Here is a 25,632-nt window from a genome sequence, read left to right as displayed (position 1 = left end):
CGAAGAAGTAATATTTCCACTTCACTCATAACGGCAAATCACTTCCTCTGCCTCCAGCTCACCTCTGAACTCCAGCTCTGCGTCCAATCTTACCCCTGGTATGTTGCATCACTGTCGCACAAACACACAATAGCTAGACCTATGTTGTGGAATTTCACTATCATGTGCACATTTGTTTATTAACTGAACATAATTGCTTAGGGATAAACATGTCCGGCAGTTAATGATTCAACATTTTCTCTTTACACTCTGGATCATCCCTCACACTGTGCTTTATACTTGTATGCAGTCCCATGCACCAATATTTTTTTTTTCCTTTAAGTCCTACAGAGCAAAAACACGGGAACCCTGCAGGCTATACATAAAGTGCCGTGACATAAACACACAGAAACAGGGATGTTCCTGGACTGATCCTAAAGCCTTTAGTCTTTCCTTTGGCGCAGAGAATGAGCAGCCTCTAGTGGTGAACATTGTGATTTTTCTACTTTTCTACTGTTCAGTAAGTTATTTATTCCTCATTACAGAAAGTGCAGAATCGGTGATTTCACGCACGTTCACAGTATCATAACTTCTGCAGTCCAGTCTTATTCTGTAAGTGGTCATTAAAGTGTGGCAGGATGCAGTTCAGTGCTGGATCTTTTGACAGGATTATGTAAATGGAGCATTACTATTAAAGAGCAAAAGACTTCCATTCAAATTTGGATGGGGAAATATATTTGGCCTTTAACTCCTCCAACCTTGGTTCAAAATTGCCAGCTCGGGTTGCTTAACCCTAAGCCTAACTTATTATCAATCTTACTCAATTTAAGTGAAGTTGTCTAACAGCCCAAACATTAAACATTTGTTTGAAATTGCTTAACTTAATGGTCCAATATTGAAAAAAGTGAGATTTCCATGCCTTTTTAGAAAATATATAAAGCAGGTCTATAAAAGGTGCTATAGAAATACTGTGAAAGTATCAAAATGCTGAATCTACAGAGAAATGCACACACCTAAGTATTCAACGAGTCGTCACGACATTTGTATGGTACAGATATAAGAGAAAAATAATATGTTTTTAAACATTAAAGTATGTAAAAATGTTCCAGTACAGTAGAAACCCAAAATACAAGTATGAACCTGAAAATTAGCATATTATTTTATTTGTTCTGTAGGGTTTTAAGTTATTTTTCATCATATTTTCAGTAATTTGCAAGTTGATTTGACTTAAGTTACAGTGTTAATTGCTGAGATATGGCAAAATGACGACTCTTAACAGCCTGTTTCATGAGGTCTTACACACAAATTCAGTTCAATACAGTTATGGGTTGTAAACTGTTCATTCAAAAGTGAAGATGCAAATGAACATTGAAATTAATGTACACGTTGTCTTACACTTCATAAAGAGCTACTTCCTTGTTTAGCCTTGACCTGAGAAGGTTGCATATGAGCAATTAGAAGCTGAGCCAGAACAGAGACTCTGCTAAACAGAATATAGCCTTTGCCTGCGTGGCACCAAGAACTTGAATGTGGATTCAATGCTAGCTTCCTCTGGGAATTAGGGGTTCTTTGTTAGTGCTTGCGTCAGTCCACAAAGGCAGCTTCTAAATTAATGGAAAAGAGCATCCTGCGTGGCTTTCAGTTTGCTCAAAGAGTTAGGTTTCCTCATTCTTTGGGGAGCTGTTCTGAACTGATGGGTTACCTGTCCCATAATTGTTTCCAAAATTGGATTTCTGAATACTAGTGTGTGTTGTTTGTAACCTGTAGAGTACGCCTCTAGTGAGTTCCTAATAGTTGATCGAATTTGCCCTCTAAACGGTCTATGTACAGCTATGGTTTTAGCTGTCCAAAGTATTTAACTAAAAGCTCACATGTTCATTACTGGTATTTTTGATCTGGTATCAGTGAAGTCAGTGCATTATCCACCACAGGGGTCATCACAATTCAGGAATTTTTGGATGATAATGCATAGCCACATCACCAATCGTGGACAGTGATGAATAAGTGTGTTTGGTCGGCTTAACAGCCTTCAGACATTATAGCCTAAATAATGCTGATGAACCATCTTGAGTTCACTTATAAAGCGTGAAAACATCCAGATGCTGATTTAGCATCCTACTAAATGGGCATCTGCAGAATATTGTTAATCAGCAAAGTTCAGTTTTTTTCAGTGAAATGTATCTTATTCGATTCTGGTGGTTTATGATGCTTTTCCATAATTGGAAACGGACAATTTCTGTTTGATGAAATGGATTCCTCAGATGGCACATGATCCCATTTAGTATATGAATTACTATCTTTACACGACGTGAAGGAAGATTTGATCAAGAAACACATAAAGGAGCTCAGTGGTGGATCTCCAATAGAAGCTGCTACTGAAAAGCACCAGTAGCCTATATTGTTGTTGACATGAGTCTTGAGGATGCAGATAATGAACTGTGATGTTGTTGAAAGTATTGAGTATGGTTAAACATGTCTGGACAAAACAGCACAAGAGCCAATTACATCAGGCAATGTTTTGTCAAGTGCCACTCAATATCAGTTACACAGTCACAAACTCAGATAGATATACTCACTTAAACTTATGCGTTCTCACAGACAGGGATTTTAAATTAGGGGGCTTGAAGATAGCCTTAATGCCTATTATAAACTCAGATAGACTTATGCACACCAAAACACACACTGAGAGAGACACAAAAACATTTTTCTCAATTGACTTGTAGAAAGCTCTTATCTATGCCCATCATCAGAATGCCTGTGATTTGGGAGGAGAGAGCAGGTGTAACTGAGTGTACAAAAATGGATGCAGAGAGCAAACCACAAAGGATTGCCACTGGGGACTAGGCTGAACAATTGTAACACTCTACACAGGAAGAAATACTGACAATGACAGCTGGCTGTGAAACTGAGACATGAGCCTCAGTACGCTTTTATAATCAGATGTATCTTTACTGTATTTTAATAGAAGTAGTATACACAGAAGGCAGGAAGAGACATGCAGAATGTGAGAGAGATAGACAGAGAGGAGAAATACAAGAGTTGGAGGTAAAATACTGCATATACCCATGAACTGGTCTTGAATATTTGTATATTTGTATCCCACCAGATATGATTTGTAAATCTTGATTTGTTTTGGGGATTCTTATTCAAATGGGAAGAGTTTGCCACTTGTAGACTCAAGTAAGATTGGAGGTGTGTTTGGCCAGGAGGGAGCCCAATGTCCACTGCCCTTAATGAGCACACATGGGTACTGAATGAAACATGAGTAAATACACGAGTTTGCCCTAGCTAGTCCAGACTCACATGTGGTCTTGTCCATGGGAGATTGTTAAATTTGGTAAGTATGTGTGGATGTGTGTAAACTAATAGGCTGGGGACTTGAAAAGAATATAGAGGAGTAGGTCTTAATCTAGAGCTAATCCTGGTTTCAAATTATTTGTTTTAATCTCTTAAATGGTCCTGGATAAAGTTTAATATCGGTCAGTAAATTTCAGCCTCTTGTGTTAGTCGTTATTAGTGGCAATATGAACACACATCTCTGGCCTGAGCTGCTTATGAGAGCTAGGGCAGATTGGTTTTTTTTGAGTCAAAACAGACGAAATGACGACAGCAGGAGAATAAACATGGACAGGTAAATGTTACACCACTGCAAAGGTTAAAAGACAGTGTGTCAACCGTTATGTTTTGTAGATATACTACATTTACACACCTGAATTGTACACACATTGTATAAACATTTAAATAACCCTGTTTACAGTATGTTGTCTATGCTAAGCTAACCAGCTCCTCCTTACATTAAACGGAAAGATCTCAGTCTCTGCCAGAAAGCGAATAATTGTGGTCAGGCTGCATTTGGCCCGGTATGTTATCGGTCAATTGGAAAATTTAAGAAATTGCCTACTATGTGCACGTTAAGAGTGAATACAACCAGTATGTCCAGTAAATGTTTTGTGAATTTGTGATTAAACCAACACAACCAGTTTAATTTAGTAAATTTAAAAAAGAAGTTTGTGTCTGGCCTTCCACAGACGTTTACTCACAGCAGACATGATAAATAATGAATTGGTTGATCCATTTAAGTCTCACTAAGGGTAAACACACATATTAGCATGTCCCTGGATCACCTACAGTAAAAATACAGTCATTATTAATGACTCAAAGTCAAAATGTCCTCCTTGGGGAAGTTACTATTGCCAGGTTTGCAGCTTGTTAAGTCAAGTGGATCTTGTCATTTAGCAAGCACTCCAAGGTAAGATAAGTTAGCCATTGACAGCTAACAGGTAAACCATATTGTAACCATTTTGTGTAAGATTAAGAAGAAACACAGACAAACAACGGGCCCATCCTGTTGCCCACCAGACTGGCATGTTTGGGTTGCAGTGATACAGACAAATGTTTCCTCTTCTAATGAGCTGTCGGCAGAATAGATGCTTCAAGCTCTCTCCCTGCCACATATACACATATATACACAAATTCAGTCCAAGGAATTGTGGTCTCACCAGAGCAACATAAAAAAAAAATCTTGAGCATTGACACTTTGAATCTTCTGAATTTGCTGTCTCACCACTTCACCTGTGCAAAAACAGGTGAAGTGATGATCTATAGTACACTTACCTAAGATGTTTTCCCCCTCAAGGATAGAAGAAGAATAAAGAGAAGGTTAAAGACATTTATGTGTGTGTGCACTCAGGCACTTCGAAGACCTGAGGCCCTTATCTTTATACTTTTGTCATCCTCTGAATAGTCCGTTTTGTTTTTGAGCTCAGCAGTGTACTATGAGACACATCAACCCTCTTATACCGTGTGTCTTTCAACCCTGAGCAAAGTGGCTAAACTAAAGGAACTTCTTGCAGAGTGTCAAGGACAGTCCACATCTGGGCTTGAAAATCCATAAAGCTACATATCATCTTGGTCCACACGCCTCCAAAGGTTCTCTGAGCCTCAGCGTGAAGCTGGCTGATTTAATTTAGCAATCAATATGTTTTCTGTGAGCATAAGCCACGGTAATCTTTTTACAGCACCTCTTCTCTCCCTCTCTCCTCTCATCCTCTGCCCTTGAGTCAATCCTTCCACTCCTGCATTGTAACACTAAGGCTGTGATTGCGTCTAACAGGCTTTATGGTTAAAGGAATCAAAAAGAGAGAGAAAGAAAGAGAGAAACAGGATGAAAAATTGATATCAAGAAGAGTCTCTATGGCACAAGGTCTGCGCTCTGAGACTTGGTCCCATAAAAGTGGATTATGGGAAATAGGTTGCTGCTGCCGCTTGCCATGCTCTTAGAATGCAGCGAGACAACTCATCTTTTTGACAGGAAATGAACTGAAACTGCTTTGGTTTAACCAGAACAGTCCATCTACTGAACAAAAATGGAGCGCAGCATACACTATACCTCTACTTGTAGGACTTATACCATTCATATTGCAAGTGATTTGTCCACTATGATAAAGCATGGAGGTGCAAATAGATGGGGAAGTGAAAAAAGCTGGAAAAAATATTTAGGGCAACAATTTAAACGAATCAGCTTTCTGTGCATTTATGGGTGTTCTTTGTAACCTCTTACTATAGAGAGAAAGTATACAGGTCTTCTACTTCTATTCTTCCTCTCACATTACCATTCTTTTTTGTACTTATCGCCTCCAGCAGAGATATGAGAGAGATTCCAGGGGGTTTGTCTTATCTTTGCCTGCAGCTCTCTGTTTTGTCCTCATACCGGGGGACACAACTGTTTTCTTTGTTTGTCTGCCAAGCATCATACAAACACATGCTCACACGTTTTGGCTTTCTACACGTGTTCTTGATGTTGACAGTGAGCAAGTCTTTAATTCTGTCACTCATGGATGGAACTGATTACCATGACGACAAAAAACAAGCAATATTTTCTCAATAATTATGAGCAACCAACGAGCCTAGCACCTTCATTCTGACCTCTGTGAGGCAGAGGAGAAATATCAGCACATAATACAGCATTACAAAAAAAACAACTTACAAAACAGAAGAACAGTGAAATCTCCAAATCCCTGTCTCTGAATGATTCAGGAGGCCAGCAGCTGGACGGGGCACTGGAACATGTCAGGATTGTAGATAATCATTGTTGTTGAGTTGTTTTCATGGAGTTCAGAATGTGTAGCTGCACTGACTGTTAAACACCACCTTTAGATAAAGTAGTTTGACTTTCTTTCTTGTCTCTTTCTCAGGGACAACAACTTCATCAAGGACTTTCCCCAGCTAGCCGACGGTCTCATGGTCATCCCCTTACCAGTAGAGGAACAGTGTCGAGGGGTGTTGTCCGAGCCCCTACCCAACCTGCAGCTCCTCACAGGTGAGGGTGTGTGAGTTTGGGGATATGGCCTTTTTGTACTTGTTTGTTTCTCCTGTTGACTAGAATAGACAAATAGATTTGATTAATTGCATTTTTAGGCAGCAGCTCTATTATCTCGCTATGACCCATTCATGGTCACTGGCTAAATTACTTCAGGATTGTTTTGTATGGCTAATTGTATGACTGTAAGGAAGAGAAAAACACACCAAGAAAAACTCCAGTAAATCTCAGTGATGAGACTTTTGAACATATTTTAAATAGAAAAACATTTTGCGAAATCCTTTTTTTTGTTTTTTGCAACATGGGCCCATCTCAAAACGCTGTGCCAGAGTATTAACTACAGTAGATGGTGGTTGGCACGCACCCAGTTTGGAGAAGCAGGCAGGCATACCGGCACAGAAGCTAAGCAGAGTGATGCTTTGGATATGGGCAGCTTGAATTACAATCTATTCATCTGAAAAAGCTGTCATCTATGCTCTCTTCAAATCACCAGACTCCTTTGAAAAAAACAATAATTTTACTTTGCTAAACATGGGAGTTTCTGGTCTACTGCTGCCTTAATCAGGTAGTTTGTTTATGTGATTGCATGTGATCTTGATGTTTTCAAAGGTTAGTTCAAAGTCACACAATAACACAAACAATCTAACTGTTCGAGGCAGGAGTAGACCAGTAACCCCCTTGCTCTTTGAGCAAAAGTTATTGTTTTGTCAAATGAGTCTATCGCATAAACTGATATTGATTTTTTTAGGTTGTTTTGCTGCTGCCCCCATCCACAGCAGTACATTGCTTAGCTTCCATACCACTCTTGCCTGCTTCTCCCAAAAAGTTTGCATGCAGTCTACCATTTACTGTAGGTAATACACTGACTATGGATAAGTACCTCGTACAACCCACCTCTAAATATCTGAGCTATCCCTTTAATTTCCTGCTTCATCCTTTTATCCTTTCCTCGACTGTTCCACCCCATCTTGTGAGGGAACAGAGTCACTTAGACATTTGGCTTGAAACCTTCACCTCTGCTCCCTAATCCCTCCATTAGATAAATTGGCATTTGATCCACATTGACCCCTGAGATTTTTTACTTGGATTCTGCTTTCACTAGAATTGGACACACACACACACACACACACACACACACACACACACACACACACACACACACACACACACACACACACACACACACACACACACACACACACACACACACACACACACACACACACACACACACACACACACACACACAGAAACTAAATTGCCCTTTTTTCACCATGCATGAATGTCTGTAAGCAGTTTATTTTTTCTCCCCTTGCTCTTCACTTTTGTGGCTTTCGTTCTTAACTGCTGTGAAAGTTTTGTAATTGAATTGCAGAGAAAGGAGAGATTGCTCCCACTTCTAATGTCAGCAAACCAATCGAAGTTCAAGTTGCACTATATATCTGCCATTGATCCCGGAGCAGCTTGGATATGTGCTGTGCTAAAAAAATTATGTTAAGGCAATAATGGATAGTAATTATAGATCTGCAATAAACGATTCAAATTAAATGAAGAATTTCATCTGCATATTATTATTATTAATTTTTCCTTTATGGGTCTGACTTTTCTAATTTTTTTAATTGGTTTGATTGTTGCCTTTCTTGCATCCCCCTGCATTTATTTGTTTCCTTGTTCCTTTTTTTCTGTATTTCTTAGGAGATGCCCAATTCAGTGAGGCAGTGGGCTATCCTATGGTTCAACAATGGAGAGTACGCAGCAATCTGTACAAAGTCAAACTCAGCTCTATCACTTTATCTACAGGTCAGGGTCTGAATAATTTGACCTTGTGTTTCTTAACATCACAAAGCACCACACAGATAAAAATGACAATGATGAATGTACATCATATACATCAAGCCTATACTACTTGATTCATATACTGCATATTGTCAGTCTATCTTTCGATCGGTCTATTTGTGTCTGCCCTTGATATATCTTGATTTTGACATTAATTGCACATTTATAACGACACGTTTACACCATAAGGATGACCTTTATACCCAACCCATCATTTTCAATACAATATCACTATTCTTCTACCTCCTTCTTGACCTGGTAGGCTTTTCTAAGGTTCTGAAGACACTGTCAGCGGAGAGCACACGTGAGGAGCTGCTGGCATTTCTCCGGCAATATGGCAACCACTATGTGTCCGAGGCTCTGTACGGCTCCGAGCTCAGCTGCAGCATCTACTTCCCCAGCAAGAAGGCCCAGCAGCAGCTCTGGCTGCAGTACCAGAAAGGTGAGAGTGCTGAAAGACGGGAAGGAAAAAATGCATAAAGGCTGATTTCTAGAGTAGGGGTTCCCAAACATTTTCAGATCAAGACCCAAATAAAGAAATTGGTGTGAATCATGAATTTACGTGATTGAGAGCGAAGAACCAATAGAAATCCTACCTAACGCTACCTAAGCCAGAGAGTGTCAAAGCGTTTTTCAGGTCAATGTATGAATGAATAGAGATGCCATCCTCACAGTCTATATATTGATTATAAAGGGGGAATCTGTCAAAGGTAGAGATAATTATGAAACATAATTTTACATTATGACAGTTGTGTATGGAGGCGTGTACACCAAAAATGGTAGTAATTTGAGGAGTGATGGGGCTACAATCAAATATAACTAGGACAAAACAAGAAGCAAAAGCAACCTAATACAAATACACAGTGAACACGAGTAGAGCTAGATCTACTGTAGTTTACAGGAAGGGGGTTATACATTGTCTGACTCTAACTTAAACTGGGTTATGTTTAAATACATCCCGCCTTAATTCGCCTCCTGGTTAAAAAGCAGCATAAGCTGCATGAATTGAATTAAACATCAGTGTGAGTTAACATCGCAAAAGCATCTTGCAGAACTGTTCCAGTTAAATTGGTGTTTTTTTAATCCTGTTCATCTGTGATCCAAAAAAGGGCTGATTTTCAGTCTAGCTATTCAATGCAGTTGATTGGCACCTGGGTTTCAAAATAAATACCATTACATACTTGCTTACTTTGTAGGAAAAAAGAGAAACAGATTCTGGGTCAAGGAGGACCAAGTTTGAACATCCTTGCTACTTTAAAAGGAATAAAATAACAAAAAGTATTGTCAATGCAGACTTGTTTGGACAAGATCCATGTGTCACAGATAAAATTTGATCAGACTACATTAGAAATGATGGTGGTTTAATCCATCATATATAAAGGTATACATATATATATACAGTATATTTATATATATAGTACATAATAGATTCAACTACCAAACTGCAGTTAAAACAGTTCGAATTAGATCCATCTAAGAGCTTTAATGGGGGGCTGTATTTTCCCAAAATTCCCCAGGCCTGGAATCGAGTCAGGTTTTTTGTAAATTTCCCCGTTAAATAGAAAATGTTTAAGTTGAGCAGGAATACTCTGTGTAATTTGACTATCAACATTGGATTAATTGCCTCATTGATTTTTCTCTGCTGTTTAAAAATCATGTCACTGACAACCGTCCCGATACTCTGGACTCCCGCCTCGCATTAGAAGAAATATTACTCAATCACTAAATAATATGGCATTTGAGGGCTTCTCAACTGTGCTGAACATTTGAGAATGCTCATGTTGGAGATCGTGTCACAGATGTCTGTAACTGCACTGAAAAGACTTTAGTTGAATTTAGCTTGTAATACATTTGTTAACATTAACTGTCGAAATTCAGGTTTTTAATCATGCCTGGGCCCAAAGCTGCTGCTGTGTTTCGGACTTGGGTTGGGCTTGAACCTATGCGGTTCATCTAGGGTCAAGCCTGATTATTTTGGCCCAGTCATAGCTCTTATTCATCTCACACAACTATAGTACAGTGACAGGGGCCATCCTGTTGCAGGCATACTTTTAACTTCATAATTTAAGTGCATGTTGTTGACAATACTTCTGTTCTTTTACTTTTATGTGTAACTTGACATATTTCTACTATTACTTCAGGATCTGAATAGCATACTTCTTCCACCCCAAAAGTATACTCATTGGGGGTTTCAAAAGCCTACATTATTGCATCATTAATATTTTTATACTACTTACACCATGAATCAAAATATGTTTAAACATAACGCTACAGGGAGCTCATTATGGGGACCAAATTGGGTTTGCTTTGATTACGTCACAAAGAAAACTGACCATTTTATGAACATGCATATTTGATAAATGAGAACACATGTTAGAGGGCATGAAGAAAAACTGTTTCTGATATTTTAGTTGTTTCATAGATGTTTATTGCACTCAGGTAATCAACAATACAAACATGAATTTGACTACACATACAGTAGATGTCTTTTCTGTGTTCAACACATTGTAAAATTCACAGCCGCCAAAGGACATAACACCTTAAACACATGGGAGTTTGGTTCATGGACATATTGTGGTATTACAATCCAATAGTATAACTTAATTTAACTTAATAAACGCTGAAGAAGTATTTAAAGGAAATAACAAAAAATGTTCAGCACACTGACACAAGGACACTTGATTTTTCTAGCATTTTATGCATTTTTCTGTCACTTTTAAAGTTCGAATAATCTGATAACTACCTCTAATGACCATGGACAAAGTGAAAGCACTGAAAGAATGTTTTTATGGCAATGTTGACATACATCTAAGACAATCTTTAATTATAATCTATTAGTTTAGTGTTGATATAACATGTTCTAACAATTAAACAAATACATCATGTGAAGTGAAAAAAGCACAAGGAAATGACTGACAGACCTGATACTTGAAGTTCTATTTTTTTCTACTACTTTTTTGCTTGTGAAGACATTTAAAAAAAAAAAAAACACTTACTGTTTATGATAGTTTGATTCTCATATGTTTATTTCTATGTTGCTGTTTAGGGCTCCAGGTGCAGAGTTAAGGTCAGCTTTGTGAAAGGACTTATTTTTAAGGCTGAAGCTGTATATGATATGCTTTTATGAGCATACCTGGACTGTAAGATATATATTGGCAGGAAGGCATATTTACTATTGCCGACTTTATGGACATTTGTTACATACATGGGCAGGTTTCAATGATTAACTTGATTCCCCCATATTTAGGCCAACGAATGGAGAGGTGTCTTATTGTTATTTTACCTGAAAGTATCATCTAATGCTTCATATGGACTTAGAAATTCAGTTAAGCTAAATGATTAATAATTAATAAATGAAAAACATGCAGATAATAGAAGAATTTAATGTTGAATACCACAGCCTTGCAAAACAAAATATATGGCTGTTGTCTTTACCATATCTTCCAACATTGGAAGAAACCCTGAGGAAGACATAGCAAAAGGAACAAAAATCCCAGTGTAACAAAGCCAGGCTTGGTGTGTGATGCTAGAGTTGTCACTTTTATCCTAGTTTTTATCATTATCCTAGCAGTGCTATTCTGAAGACTCCTGCCAATGATCCCAAAAAAGGTTGTGAAAGCACAGGCCAGGCGTGAGGAAACAATGTCATGGAACAAATTCTCTAGAATAAATGTCAGATTTGCCTTCTGTATGATTATGCTAAAGTTGGCAAAATAAATTTAGTAATTCAGTAATTTATAGATGATTGTATGATGTGGCTGAAGGTAACCCCTAGGAATTAGGAAAAACAAAGCCATGACATTTTAATCTGGAACTTTCGCTTCTCTAATTATAATGGACAGTTTTGTCTGAGAAATGGGACTAAAACTAGAAGCTACAACGTTCCTTAGCAAAGCTAACTTTAAAGGTGCAGGTCAAATGAAAGGCAAGCAGAAGGGGATGCAGAGGCCTGAGATTGTAGTGAGATATATGACTGAGCAGAACAGCTAGAACATACAGAGAAAAGAGAGCTTAGAGATCAGACAGTGCTGCTCCAAAATAAACAGCACACAGGCCACATAGGCATTATTAATAAACACCAGGACCAAATAATAACAATAATGTGGTCTACACATTAAACATCAGTAACTAATTATGATTGCATAAAATCAGCTTCAACCCGCAGAACCTCAATCAATTTCACATCACAATTGCCCCATATTACCCAGATTTCCTCCACAGCCTATCATGTTGTGATGTTGTAGCTCAACCCTCTATCATGTAGGTAACTTAATATTCTACACTTAATGTTCCCTGAATGTAATTCAATGAATGCTGATACTTGGTTACTGTTTTGCAATTACCTAACTGCACAGTCAATTTTAAAGCTGCCAACTGCATTCAGCAACACCAATGTTAGTCTGTGCTACTAAAACACTAGGAAACAGTGTTGTGTCAATAATAAAGTGCTTCACAGGCCAAAATCCTTTGTTTTATGTATGCTTTTTTCATATGAAATCTATGTATCGTCCTCCTGTTTCTCTTTTGCAAAGCTGAGCCAGATCAGTAAAAGCCATGCATCACACAGTCAGTTGAATGGTGCATATAACAATATAACAGAGGAAATTAAATGACATGTACTTTGTGCCTACATTAGCTTTGACATGAATGGCTTATTTTACTTATTCTAATATGATAACTTGTGCCAGTATTCTTTGATGAAAAAATGTTTAACATTTGTTTTAGTGTTGTGATTCCTTCAAATAATTAGGTAAGAGGCAGCTTAAGTAGCAGATTTTTAATGATTTGAGGTATTAAATTAAATTCCAGTGGGTTTTAAATTGAACCAAGATGACTATAACAGTCATTTAATAATCCAATGAAAGCTGGAGTTTGGACTGCAGCCAAACTAAAGTGACATAACAGTGTGATTCTACTTTTTCCAAACTTCAATACACACCTACCAACACATACCTACTAAACCTCTCATGCTCATGTGCAGACAGGCTTGATTTGGGTTGTTCCTCTAGGAAGTGGAGGAGTGCCTCCTCTGAATGTATGTGTAGACTTTGACACAGTGGTCCCAACAATCCAGCACTAGCAGCTGTCCTTTCTGGGTGGTGGCCACTCCTACAGGGCAGGTCAGCCCTTCCTGGATAAGAATTCTGAATCCACCCTCTTTGGGAAACTGGAGGATTTCTTTCCTGCCACTGTCCGTTACCAGCAAATCCCCGTTGGCATCCACACACATGCCAGTGATACAGCGGAAGTCCTCTGTCTCTGAGAAGAAATGGCTGAGCTGCTTGCCTAACTGGCCATCTGTATCCACTGAGCCAATAGAGAAGCCACCTTCCAAGTGGGGCTCATTATGACGTTTCTCAAAGTTTAGGGCTAGGCCCTGGGTGAAATAGACTGTTCCAGCTGCATCACATGTCACAAACTTTGGTCGCACTGCAGAACACAATCTGTTGTAGCTGACGACACCTACATTGCGGTCCACTGCGAGACACCATAGCTTGCCACCTTCCACATCTGACACCACAAACTGACCTGATGGCATGGCAGTAATGCCCCAGGGTTTAATCAGCTGGTTCTTATGGCAAGCCACACAGTGTCCATCCATAGTGTAGACTTTAACTGAGTTATCGTAGTTGTCAGTGACCCCAATCAGACCTTGAGGAGTGACAGCAATGGATAAGGGGATGAGGTTAGGCAGATCAGCCCCAAGGAAGCTCAGGACAAAGTTGTCTATGCTACTTGCATTTCGGCGGATTTCGCGATGGTAACCTTTGCGATTAAAGATCTGGATGCGGTTGTTGCCACGGTCAGCCACCAGGACCTCACCTTGTGGTGTTACACAGATGCTGACTGGTAAATTAAACATGGCAGGTAAAGTTCCCTTGCTGCCCATCTTCTTCACAAACTGGCAGACTGGCGGCCCTGCACTTGCCCCAGCTCCTCCAGGTGATCCCCCACCTGCATCCATGGATTTTGACTTAAAGCTGCCTGGGGAACCACATACCGTCTCCTCTACAGCTGTAACCATGTCAATGTCTCGATAAAGATCCACTGGAACTTTCCTTCCACCACCTGTAGCCCCTTTTGCCCCAGCTACACTCTCGACATCAGCCTCAAGTGTAATCTCCAAACCACTCTCCTCATCCTCGGTATTGGCAGTATAAATCTTTGTGGTCACTTGGCCCACTTCTATGGGTTTAGAATGCTCTGATCTGATCAGCTCTGGCTCTTGCAGTTGGAACATGGTGGGCAAGCTGCTCTTCAAATCCAGCTCTTCATCATCACTGCCTTCACCATCATCTTTTAGCAAAGCGATATCGCTCTGCCTCACCAGCATTGTCAGATAATCACAGCGTGACACCACTTTTACCTCTGCAATGTTAAGGAGATATGTTTGCTCCTCCAGGACCTGCCCATTTAGCTTTTCCACTTCTGCCAGGGAAGCTGTGAATGTCCTTCTCGACTTGCTGAGTTCCTCTTGTAGACGAAGCTCAGCTGAAGTATAGTCCTGCTGCACTGCCTGGTACTTTATTCTCAAGGACTTGGATATGACGTCAATAGCCGTCTTTTTCTTCTGAATTTCGCCCATAACGTCACGCAGAGAAGTGAGCCTGCCACCCAGTTCTTTACGACGCTGTTCAGCAGCCACCCTAATTGGCTGCACTAAATGGCCTTGATGTAGGTGGCCTTCCCCTTTACAAAGCTCACAGAGGACTGTGGCACAATCATGGCAGTACTGTCGTGGTAGGCGGTTGCAGCAAGACTTGCACATGAGTCCAGCAGCAGCAGCACTACAGGATGTAGTACAATCTAGGATCTTGAGCACAGTGAGATTATCGGGCAGCTGGGAGATACTGCTCATACGGGACACCTTGCTACAGAAGGGGCAGCGCACACCGTTTATAGTATTAGCCAACAGCTTTTCTAGACACTGCCGGCACACGGTGTGACCACACTGCAGGAGTTTGGGTCGCATTTGATCCTGGTTGTAGGTCTCGAGGCAGATAGGGCATTCAAGAACCTCTCTCATTAGATCTGGGTCCAGTGGGGAAAATACTGCCTCCATTATGGTCCTTTCCTTGAGTGTGAGAAAAAAACAAAACAAAAATGCCTTTTTGTAATACTTTACTATTCTGTATGAAAATCTACTGACAGTAAAACATAATCTCACAAACACACATGAGGGAATAACCATGTCCAACTTGTGATGCCTCACATTTGTGTATTATATGTAGCAGTATTTGTAGCATAGCGAATTGTTACAAGGTGCTCCTCTGAGGCACTGCGACTGCAACGATAAATTATACTGTGCAAACACATTGCCACAAACCTAACACTAGTGGGCTAATTTACAGGTTATTGCAAATACAAATTAATAAGTATGTGACCAGCTACAAATAGCATAGCAAGCTAGCACTTCTCTTTTTCACAGTAGTTAGTTGTCGCAGTGTAGTTGACATAACGTTATTGACTAGGTGACGCTAAAGTGTAACAGCTAACGTGCTAACATCACCTTGATGCAACAGAAAAATAAGCTTTCACAGTAAGGCACTGGTGATAATGGCAGGTGAGCTAATTGTGGTTTTGTTTTCATTGACAGGCGATCGTTTTACGCCATATTTACAAGTAATGAGGCAGCTAACTAATGTTAGGTTATATCTGAAGGGCACGACCGTGCTCTCTTGATAATTAAAGTCAGGTTCACCTTGCAGTCTAGACTTACAATAGACAATTCCCTAATTTGAGTCAAGTAAATCGAAGGCCTCTCGAAAAAACAATAAACGCTGTCCCTTGACACAACGCGACAATGTTATTTAACATTATCTTAAGGGCCGGTTTTGATGAAAGGTGCATTCGAAAGTGACATGCGACTCGTCATAATGTTTGTCTTTTGACATTTCTGCTTTAAAACGTTACCTTTTCTCCAATGTTGTGAAGGTTGGAAGTTGAGAGGTATTGATGGGCGTGCTGTGGTTCTGCTGCTGCAGCTACAAGCGAGAGACTGCAGTGGTGATGACGACGTCACGTACGCAGTGTTACGTAATACGCACAGCTCTGAGGCTGACGTTTGTTTTGATTGGCTGCAGTGTGGGCTTGTGGCTTGTACACTGCTTGCACACGGGCACACCATTCCTCTGATGCAGTCCAATGGATGTAGTGTAGCCCATGTTTAGTTCTGACATTTGACTTCCAACATAAATGGAATATCCTTTACTTGCATTATTGTTCCCACCACTCCCAAGTTCACACAGAACAGGGGGCAAAAGACAAAAGTGAATATTTTAAATTATTCTTCCAGCAAGACTGCAGTCATTTAAATATGCTGTATACTTGTCCTGACTTATCCTGTAACCTATCCCAAATGGCAGTAGTAGGAAGGCATAGGGTGCTTCATTACTGTATTAGTCTATCCTTGAAAGAACAAACAAATAATAACCTATTACTTAACTTGAGTTAGAAAAAAATTAGACAGACCTGTAACTGAAGAAACAAATCTCGCAGAGAGAACCTGAAGTACTGCCAACAGGTTACAACTGCATTTGGAAATGTCCAGATGTGGTGATATGTTTCAGTTTTTAGACATAAGCCTGTAATTATAGAAAGAAACCACTAGATGTCAGAATAAGTCTTCTAGAAGATGTCCATGTGAAACCTCTGGGCACAACACAAAGAACAGTGAATGTGGGAGTTAGGACCATCTGCCTGCTTTCTTTGGTCAAGCACAATAAAAAAAAAGTGTTATTTATACAGTTTTATGAGGTTTGAACATATTTAGATTTGAAAATAGTACATACTTTATTCCAAACATTAAAAAAGAAAGCAGTATGCTATGCCTATTCAATACAAATCTAATCCAACAATATTCAAATTAAATAAACTACTCTCCACTCCAGTGTACATCCCTACAGATACATCACTCTATTCCTCCTCTTTATAGATAATCTACATCACCAAGGATGTGGGGAAAAAAAACATCACCATCACTGTGCTTTATATCCCCTTCATTATGCAAAAATATTTCTTATATGTATTTTTTAAACTGTCTGATATTTCTATGTTATTATTTTTGTTCCTCCTGTCCATTCCACAAAATCACCACACATACTGACATGCACCTACTTTACTTTTTTTTTTTTTAAATATATATATATATTTTGCCAGGACACACACATTGTTTGTGCAATCATAAATTCCACTAGATCCCTGAATTTCAATGCATGATAATTTAAAAAGTTACAATGTGATCCTGATATTCACCATTGTTTACTATCTTTATGGCTCGTTTCTGCAGTATGCATAATGATTTTTTTTTTTTAGGTGTTGCCCCATACCTCCACATAGTATTTCAGATGTGGTAATACAAGTAAAACAGTACAGACTGTATAATGCTTAATGATTCGGAATGTATATTGTTTTTGCCAGAACTCCTTCCCAGCTTATTTAATTTACTCTTTCTATAAAAACATTGTTTTATAAATGTTATTGTATTTTTGCCTATTAACAGACCATTGTAGAGTAACTGCCATTCAGATAGCAATCTATAATAAACTTTAATTGGAATGGTACTTTGTAGACAAGGTACTGCTAAAACACAGATGCATGTGTTACTTGCTATACTAATATATAAGACTGTGTTAAATTAATAGGGGTTTATGAGCTACTTTGGATAACAAGGTTCTGTTAAAATCAGAGGACTGTGGTACATGTAGCACTAGCAGCTATTTTAATAAGGGAAAAACAACAATGCCAACAGCAACCACATCTAACAACATCTGTATTAAATTGCTATGGAATATATCTGACACGTTTGCTTATGTTGCCTGGGCAACATAACCCTGGCCAGAGGGGATGTGTCCTTCATGAGTAATTATACTGCAACCAGTCCACAAAGACATTTTAATTAACAAAGGCAGCGCAAGATCAATGGCTAGGAAATTCACTCCATTTATCTCTTTACTATGTTTGATGACAGGCAAGTGTTGCATAAACATCACATTCATTCCACACAGCAAATATGTGTCATAATTTATAAAAAGGTGAAATTACAGGCAACTCCTTTAACTGCACAAAAATACATGTGGTCCTATTTAATTTATCTTTATATAGGGTGTCAACGTCGGCCAAAGTTTAGTGAAACTGTACATTGCATAAACAGAAATAAACACACAAAGAACTTTAGTGACCCCAGATAGAAAATATATGTTATAATGCATTTTGCCACCTTCAAGCAAGACCACAAGGACTCTTAAAGAAAACAAGATGAAACTGTAAAAGTCCAAATCACAATCACATTAACTATGTTTTATTTGATCCACCAATATGTGACAGTGCCAGCTCTTTCATTAAATGCATTTGTTTACAAAGATGTAAACAACTGTAATATGAGGTGAAATGAGTTAAAGGGGGTGAGAGTGAATCAAACGGGCTTGCCACAGCCAACCTGGGCTACAGGGCTTTATTGTGAGAGCTGGGTGACGACAGCTCTTTTCTGTGTCTGTGTTTCCTCCAGAAGTGCATGTAATTGGACTCTTTGACCACCCCTTGAGCCTGTTTACATACTGTTGCACATGAAGTTACCACCCACCCTTGCAACTGCTTGCCAGTGTCTTACAGACACACACAGAGAGTAAGCTGCTAAGACATACATAAATAAATGTATGTACAGACTCAGTTCTCTCTCACACACAAACACGCACACATGGGGAATAGCTACAACTGAAGACATAAAGGTCATGTCCTTGGTTGTCTTTCTAGGGATTTGGAAGTTTAAGTGACCTGAGGTGCAGTTTACTGCTCTTTTTAAAAAAACAATGTATTTTAGATTTAGTTAGACGCATATGTTTAGTACGTCCATTACCAGAATCTACACTGGACTCATAATTCCAGTCATCCCCCCAAAATTGTCGACAGCCAATTGTGTTTTCTATGCCAGTGAATTGTCATTACAGCTTTGTTGTTTAGTCTAGCCTATTACCTATACACCCATTTTATTCCATCTTGTTCTTTTCATAAAGCCACATTGCTAGTAAGTATTATGTTCTTTAATATTGAAGTACATGTTGTTCAGGTAACCAGTGAACTCAGTTAAGTTCAACTCTACTTCTACAACTTTCTTTTCAGCCATTACAATGGACAATACATTAATTTTCTAAAGCATGGAAATGATTTAGCTCCTTAATACATCAATTTCACACATTATTTAATAATTAGGCTACTAGGCAAATAAAAGGAAACGCAGACTTTTTAAAATACTATATGACCTGTAATCACATGGTTTCTTTTGGCATGTCATACTATGTTACAACAGGAAACGTTGGGTTTTTTTTCGCAGCTTTGAATAACACCAATGTCTTTTGATCTCTCTTATCTGGTTTGAAATATTGTAATTAAATATTTTTCTCATGCTTTATGTGCATAGTGATTATTTTCCTGTAAATATTATTGAGAAAGTAGTCCTTGAAAAGGGTCCAAGTAACATGTCGACTTTTTTCTCCCCATCTCTCACACAAATACATATAGGCTTGTGTGCTATATGTTGTCTCTTTGCCACTAACAGTAGTTTGAAGGATGTTTGATTTCACTATCATTCAAATGGTTACTAGGAAATAAGTCATTAAAAATATTAACCCTAAATGGTCCCAATTACCCCAACTTTGAATAATGTCAGGGGCTTCTCCTGCTGTCTTCATTCAGGTTTGGAGTTTCCCTTGTTTTTTCTTGGTCTTTGTGTGCATGTGTGCGCTTATGTAACACGGTTTACATTGGTAATCTCCTCCATCCATGTGTCTGTGTACAGTACTGTATGTACGTAAATGGGGATGTGTGATTGTAACTTAAACATTTGCACATTTGTGTTTATACTCTCATGTCTGGGGTTGATGGTGCTTTTTTCCCATTAGGAAAAAAACCTTTATTCATCTGCACAGGGTGTAGGTTACGCAATACTCTGACCACCTAAATTACACATATTAATTGTTTTTCACTGCAATATCAAGGGTTTGATGATTAAAATTACACATATGCAAATATACATTTATCATTCATTGTGATTTGCATTGATTGATGATGAATCATGTCCCAAAGCATCACACATCAGTAATTCCTACTTTAATACACGTTTCTGTCACTAGAAAGAACACCTTATCACTCATTTGGACAACTCACATATGTGTCATCTGTTCTTTCAAAGTAAATAGACATACATCTGCCACCTCAGCACAGATGGCTAATCTAGTCCACTGTAGCATGTGGCCTGATGTATCCTACAAATGAAACACTCATCACCCAAGTAGCATTCTCTTCTGTTTCTACTCCTCCCCTGCTTCTGTCGCTGCCTCTTCTTTCCGTATGGTGGGTTGTTTTCATACTGAAAGGGGAAATGATGAGAAAGAATCCCCCAACTCCAGTGTGAACATCAAACAGTGGTAATTGACACTCAGGAGAAGAAGCCAATGACACCCCTCCACCCTCTCATTCATCCCTTGTCTATGAAAGCTGATGACAGTAAGGATTAGTTGTTGTTTTTTCTTCTTTTCCTTGGCAGCAAGTAAAAGTAAATCCAGATGTGGATGCTTTATGCAACTGAAGGACTGTGAATTTTATTTGCTACTCCAACTGAAGATTCATAAAATGTTTTATAGAAATATAGATGAGAGAGAATTAGGGAAGAGGGGATTGTTTTTACAATTTGGAAAGAATACCTACAAGTGAGTTTGATGGCTGATTCCCTCCCTCCTCTTACAATGAATGTAAATATTTATTGTTAACTTTGTTTATCTTAATCAGCACCTCCGCTTACCCATACCTTCCCTTCTTCTCCTGACTACCCCTTCAGAGGCAACTGACCAGGGGGTTGGCGGAGGTGGGCGGCGTGAGCTGAAGTCAATTCCCTTCATCAGCTACCTGTCGGCACTACAGAAGAGCCAGCTGTTGTCTGACGACATGGTAAGTGGCTTGGAGATCCGCTGCGAGGAGAAGGGCAGCTGTCCAGCTGGCTGCCACCTGTGCCATCACCAGGCCATGATGGGTGGAGTGTCAGGGAGAAGCCGCACCATTAACAGCAGGAGTGGAGAGCAACCTTCCCCCATCCCTGTGCTACTGGAAGTCAGCCGTGTGGTGCCCCTTTACAGCCTGGTCCAAGACAACGTCACCAAAGAGGTGAGAAAGCAGCATGGGGGTAGGAAGCGAGTTTGTGCGTGTGTGTGTGTGTGTGTGTGTGTTTGTGTGTGTGTGTGTGTGTGTGTGTGTGTGTGTGTGTGTGTGTGTGTGTGTGTGTGTGTGTGTGTGTGTGTGTGTGTTTGTGTGTGTGTGTGTGTGTGTGTGTGTGTGTGTGTGTGTGTGTGTGTGTGTGTGTGTGTGTGTGTGTGTGTGTGTGTGTGTGTGTGTGTGTGTGTGTGTGTGTGTGTGTGTGTGTGTGTGTGTGTGTGTGTGTGTGTGTGTGTGTGTGTGTGTGTGTGTTTAGGAGAGAGAGAGGCTGAGAAAGTGACCATAAAACTAGAGATTGATAATGAGATATGATGCACAAAAAAGTATAAACATCCACATCCAGGATTGTAGTTTATAATAACATCAAACATTTCTGAATGAGAGGAATGCAAAAACAATCTACCCAATTTCACCAAAGCCTGGATCTCTTTTAAATTCTGAATTATTAATTTATATTAAACTCTGTTAATTTAGATCATCATATTAGATCAATCACATTTGGTTGGCATGGGATTATACTACCACTTCTGCAAACATAAGTTCATTGTAAATGTGAGGCAAATTAACATGTTGCACTACCCTGTGACAAATCTGTATTGGTGCGATCTGCATGTTTAGGGGACTAGTGAATTATTCAGTATGTTTTACTTGTATACAGTCTCATGCCATATGATGCTGGCGTAATCCTTTTGTACTGTAGATATCCATTGTCCTCTGAAGCGTTTTAACTGAGGCAGTTGTAACAAATCACCTCTAGGTGGCATTAGTTGGTTAACTTTGACCACTGGAAATGAGCACTGTAATACAGAGGGCATAAAAAGATGACATCATGGCTTTCTCCTCTTGTGGGGAAGTCGGTGTCTATATATGTGTGAGATGTATCTAGCTACATGTACGGGTGTGTGTGTATGTTTTTGTGTGTGTGTGTGTGTGTGTGTGTGTGTGTGTGTGTGTGTGTGTGTGTGTGTGTGTGTGTGTGTGTGTGTGTCTGTGTGTGTGTGTGTGTGTGTGTGTGTGTGTGTGTGTGTGTGTGTGTGTGTGTGTGTGTGAGTGTGTGTGTGTGTGTGTGTGTGCGTGTAAACGAGCATACACAGCTGAACGCAATACCATCTATGCACATTGAAAGTTAATCATATCGGATTTCTTTTCCGTAAGGTAATTTAGGAGGGGTCTCTGGCTTCACTTGACATTTAGTTTACTGCATTTTTCTCTGTTTGGGCTTCATCTTGACATCATCTTGCTACCTGACATACGGTCCATGTCTACTCTGTGCATGTGTACGACAACGCAGAGCTGTTTTCAGGTGACTCACGACCAACACACACGCATGCATATGCCTTAGGGAGCAGACTGGTCCACGCTCCCCCCAGTTAAGTATCTAATTACCTTCCCTTCTGAAATCACTGCATGCAGCAACAATACCAGATGCAAAAAGAAACATACGCACATATATATAGTTTTAAATAAAAAAAAATGTCCTGCACTCACAAACACTTGCACATACACACAACAAAGCCCCTGTACGTGCCGCCCATAGCAAGCACCACAGCCCCAAAGAAAAGAAGGCGCAATCAATATCAGACGATCCCTAGTGAGGCTCATCGATAGCTAAACGTGAGGAAGAGCAAAATGTCTCCTTTCCCTCTCTTCCAAACACCTCGCTATCTATCCCTCTCTCTCCCCCTACCCAACCCGTGGTCTTGTGGGGATGTAGAAAGGGTAGACTGCAGTGGATAGCTCTGGCAAGCCCTTCTGAGATAGCTTGAGGCAGGATTATTAGCTTCTTATTGATGTCATCGACCTCTTGGAAGGGAGGGGGGTCCATCACTCGGCTCCTCTTTTCCTCTCTTTCTCTTCTTCTCTTCTCCGCAACTGCTGCTGTTCGTCTGAAAGGCAAATACGTATATTGCATTAGAGACGAGCGACACAACAACCTGCCCCTCCACACACACACACACACACAGAGTGTCTGTGTGTGTGTGAGTGTGTGTGTGTGTGTGTGAAAAACACTTTTGCTTTCTACTTGGCTGGGTCTATCTAGGAAGACAGCTGCCATGTTACAAAAGCTTTCTCAGAGATGAAGTTTTTTTTTGAAACCTCCTGAAGCCATCAAAATAGAGGCTTAGTTGATCAGCTTATGATTAGATGCACTGAGGTCATACCTATATGTGTATACCTATTTGTATGCATGTGTCTGTGTATGCCCAATACCGTGTTTACATGGACCTGTCACTCCCTTCTTTGCCGCCAGCAGTCCCCCCCCACCCCCCTTCTCATCTATCTGCATCTTTCAGTGGCCTCTCCCTGGCTGCCTGACTGTTTGACAGGACATGGCATGTCCCTTTCACATCAATCTTCTCATTATTAAGCCAGAGGAGGATTTTGTTACAATTTGAAATTACCCCTTCATTGAAAAGACCAAGACTGCAAAAAACAGAATTAAATGGAATAAAGACTTTTCTTTGTACATGTACCCAGTACTGACATTACTAATAACTAGTTAAGGATTTAGGGAAAATAATACCTCGGAGACAGGTAACTATCCAATATTGGATGATAGTCCCAGATTATTTCCTGAAAACATGTTAGTGGATTGGTGTACCCAAACAGAGAAAAACACATTTGTGGTATCTCTCCATGCTGGTAGTTTTATTTTGACGCAAAGAAGCTAACGTCAACGTTGAGTTATTTTAAATTTTGTAACTTAACCGCCACGTATGTAAGTTATGTAACAAACTAACTTGAACTCAAATCACAATCTTTTCCTAAACCTAACCAAGTACCTTTCTTGCCAAGTACTAAAAACACACTTAAAAACACACTTATTTGAACTCAAACCTCAATCTTTTCCTAAACGTAACCAAGTAATTTTGTTGCCAAAAACAGGTTCTGCACTGCAAGGGCTTGCACATGCATAGTCATTGTTTATGTTACTCAACATTCATACGATAAGGCATGAAAAATTGTCTACAACTTTTTGCACAACATATGAACTGTTGTATCAGGATATGTTGGTAAGAAACGTAATGACTATGTTTTGTATTTGGAAGAAAAATTGAAGGTTTATTCCATCATTGTCTTGGTATTGAATACTTTTCAAGTTGCTGTGTTCTCAGGCTTGGCATGCTTTAAACCTGGTATTGACTTCAAGTTGACTGGAACCGGTCTTGGAATTGGCTTGGACTCGACTATGGTGGTCTTGCTTACAGGCATGGTGTGTGCACGCAAATATACACACACACACAGATACTCCCCTGTTCTAGTGCCAGAGAAAAATACCTCAGTGGATAAATAAATAAGGGAACGCCTGTGGAGCTTGCCAGTGGTCTTATGTCTTGTGATGCTGTGACTGAATTATGGCAAACCTTTTGAACAAATTGGTTGTGAGTCTAATGGGTCCGAATGCTCTATATCTTGCGGATGGCCGCTGTCATGCTCTCACCATAACGTACTACTGGAGCCCTTTGCAGAGGCTTTCTCAATGGGGGCAGGATGGGGCACAGAATCAAAAGAGCAACAACATATTTCTACCAAAACAAAAGAAGTAGTAGCATAAGAGCAGAGCAGTTACATGTGTAATTGACTGGTGTAGCTTGCTTAACCAGTACTGTATTCTGTTATTCATGCAGGGACATAATAATGAACACAATACAAAGTATCACCAGTGTTCTGTTAGATTACAACTAGCAATTTATCATTCAAGTTATTTAAGAATAGAAACAAACAATCAAACGGCAACATACTGTGAATGTTGCTGCCAACTCAATCAGCTCATTCAAGCAGGTCCCATAATCTAATGCACACATAGGAAGAAAAAGAAATCCAAATTTTGATCCCAGGAACATCACTTCAGTACCAAGGAGAGCTCACACTCATATAGATCATTAAATTCATATAAACTGTCTCTGGCCAGTACATACTACACTCAGCTGCAGGTTTATTAAGTACACTAAACTAAAATGAACGCAGTCTAATACAACAGCCCTGCAATAAATAATATCCTCGAGAAGATTATAATGTGGAAATTGTTTATGAGATGTGTTGCTTCAACTGTACAGTACGGTAATTTTGGAGGATGTGGTGCTGTTGAACTGTATTGCATTATACAGAGAGGTGTTTCTGTTATTTAACCTACCCTCATTGATATAAATGGGGTGGACAAAATAATTAAATCACATGCCAGAATAACACATCATTATAACCTTCTTGAAGGTAGGATTAATTGCAGGGCTGTTGCATTAGACTGCATTCGTTTAAGCTAGGTGCACTTAATAAACTGGCAACTGAGAGTACAG

At 39.6% G+C, this 25,632-nt stretch overlaps 2 protein-coding genes across 2 annotated transcripts in view; one reads left to right on the top strand and one right to left on the bottom strand.

Moving 5' to 3' along the window:
- The window catches only part of astn2 (astrotactin 2), a gene marked incomplete at both ends in the record, with an annotated part of 261,923 nt that overhangs the window by 196,560 nt on the left and 39,731 nt on the right, over positions 1-25,632 (top strand). Inside the window, 4 exons of the mRNA XM_083929281.1 lie at positions 6,174-6,298; positions 7,994-8,098; positions 8,397-8,576; positions 20,967-21,289. Coding sequence (XP_083785407.1) covers positions 6,174-6,298; positions 7,994-8,098; positions 8,397-8,576; positions 20,967-21,289 — 733 coding nt within the window. The remainder of the gene's footprint in view (positions 1-6,173; positions 6,299-7,993; positions 8,099-8,396; positions 8,577-20,966; positions 21,290-25,632) is intronic.
- On the bottom strand, positions 12,574-16,102 carry trim32 (tripartite motif containing 32). Its single transcript, XM_083929282.1, has 2 exons — positions 16,049-16,102; positions 12,574-15,209 (listed from the first exon to the last, which is right to left on the bottom strand). Exon 2 carries the CDS (start codon positions 15,195-15,197, stop codon positions 13,140-13,142), a length of 2,058 nt encoding a protein of 685 aa, XP_083785408.1. The 5' UTR covers positions 15,198-15,209; positions 16,049-16,102; the 3' UTR covers positions 12,574-13,139.

This window comes from Echiichthys vipera (assembly GCF_963691815.1).
Source record: "Echiichthys vipera genome assembly, chromosome: 16".
Classification (NCBI taxonomy): Eukaryota; Metazoa; Chordata; class Actinopteri; order Perciformes; family Trachinidae; genus Echiichthys; species Echiichthys vipera.
Note: the sequence above shows the minus strand (reverse complement) of the source record. Positions and strands in the feature narration are given on the sequence as shown.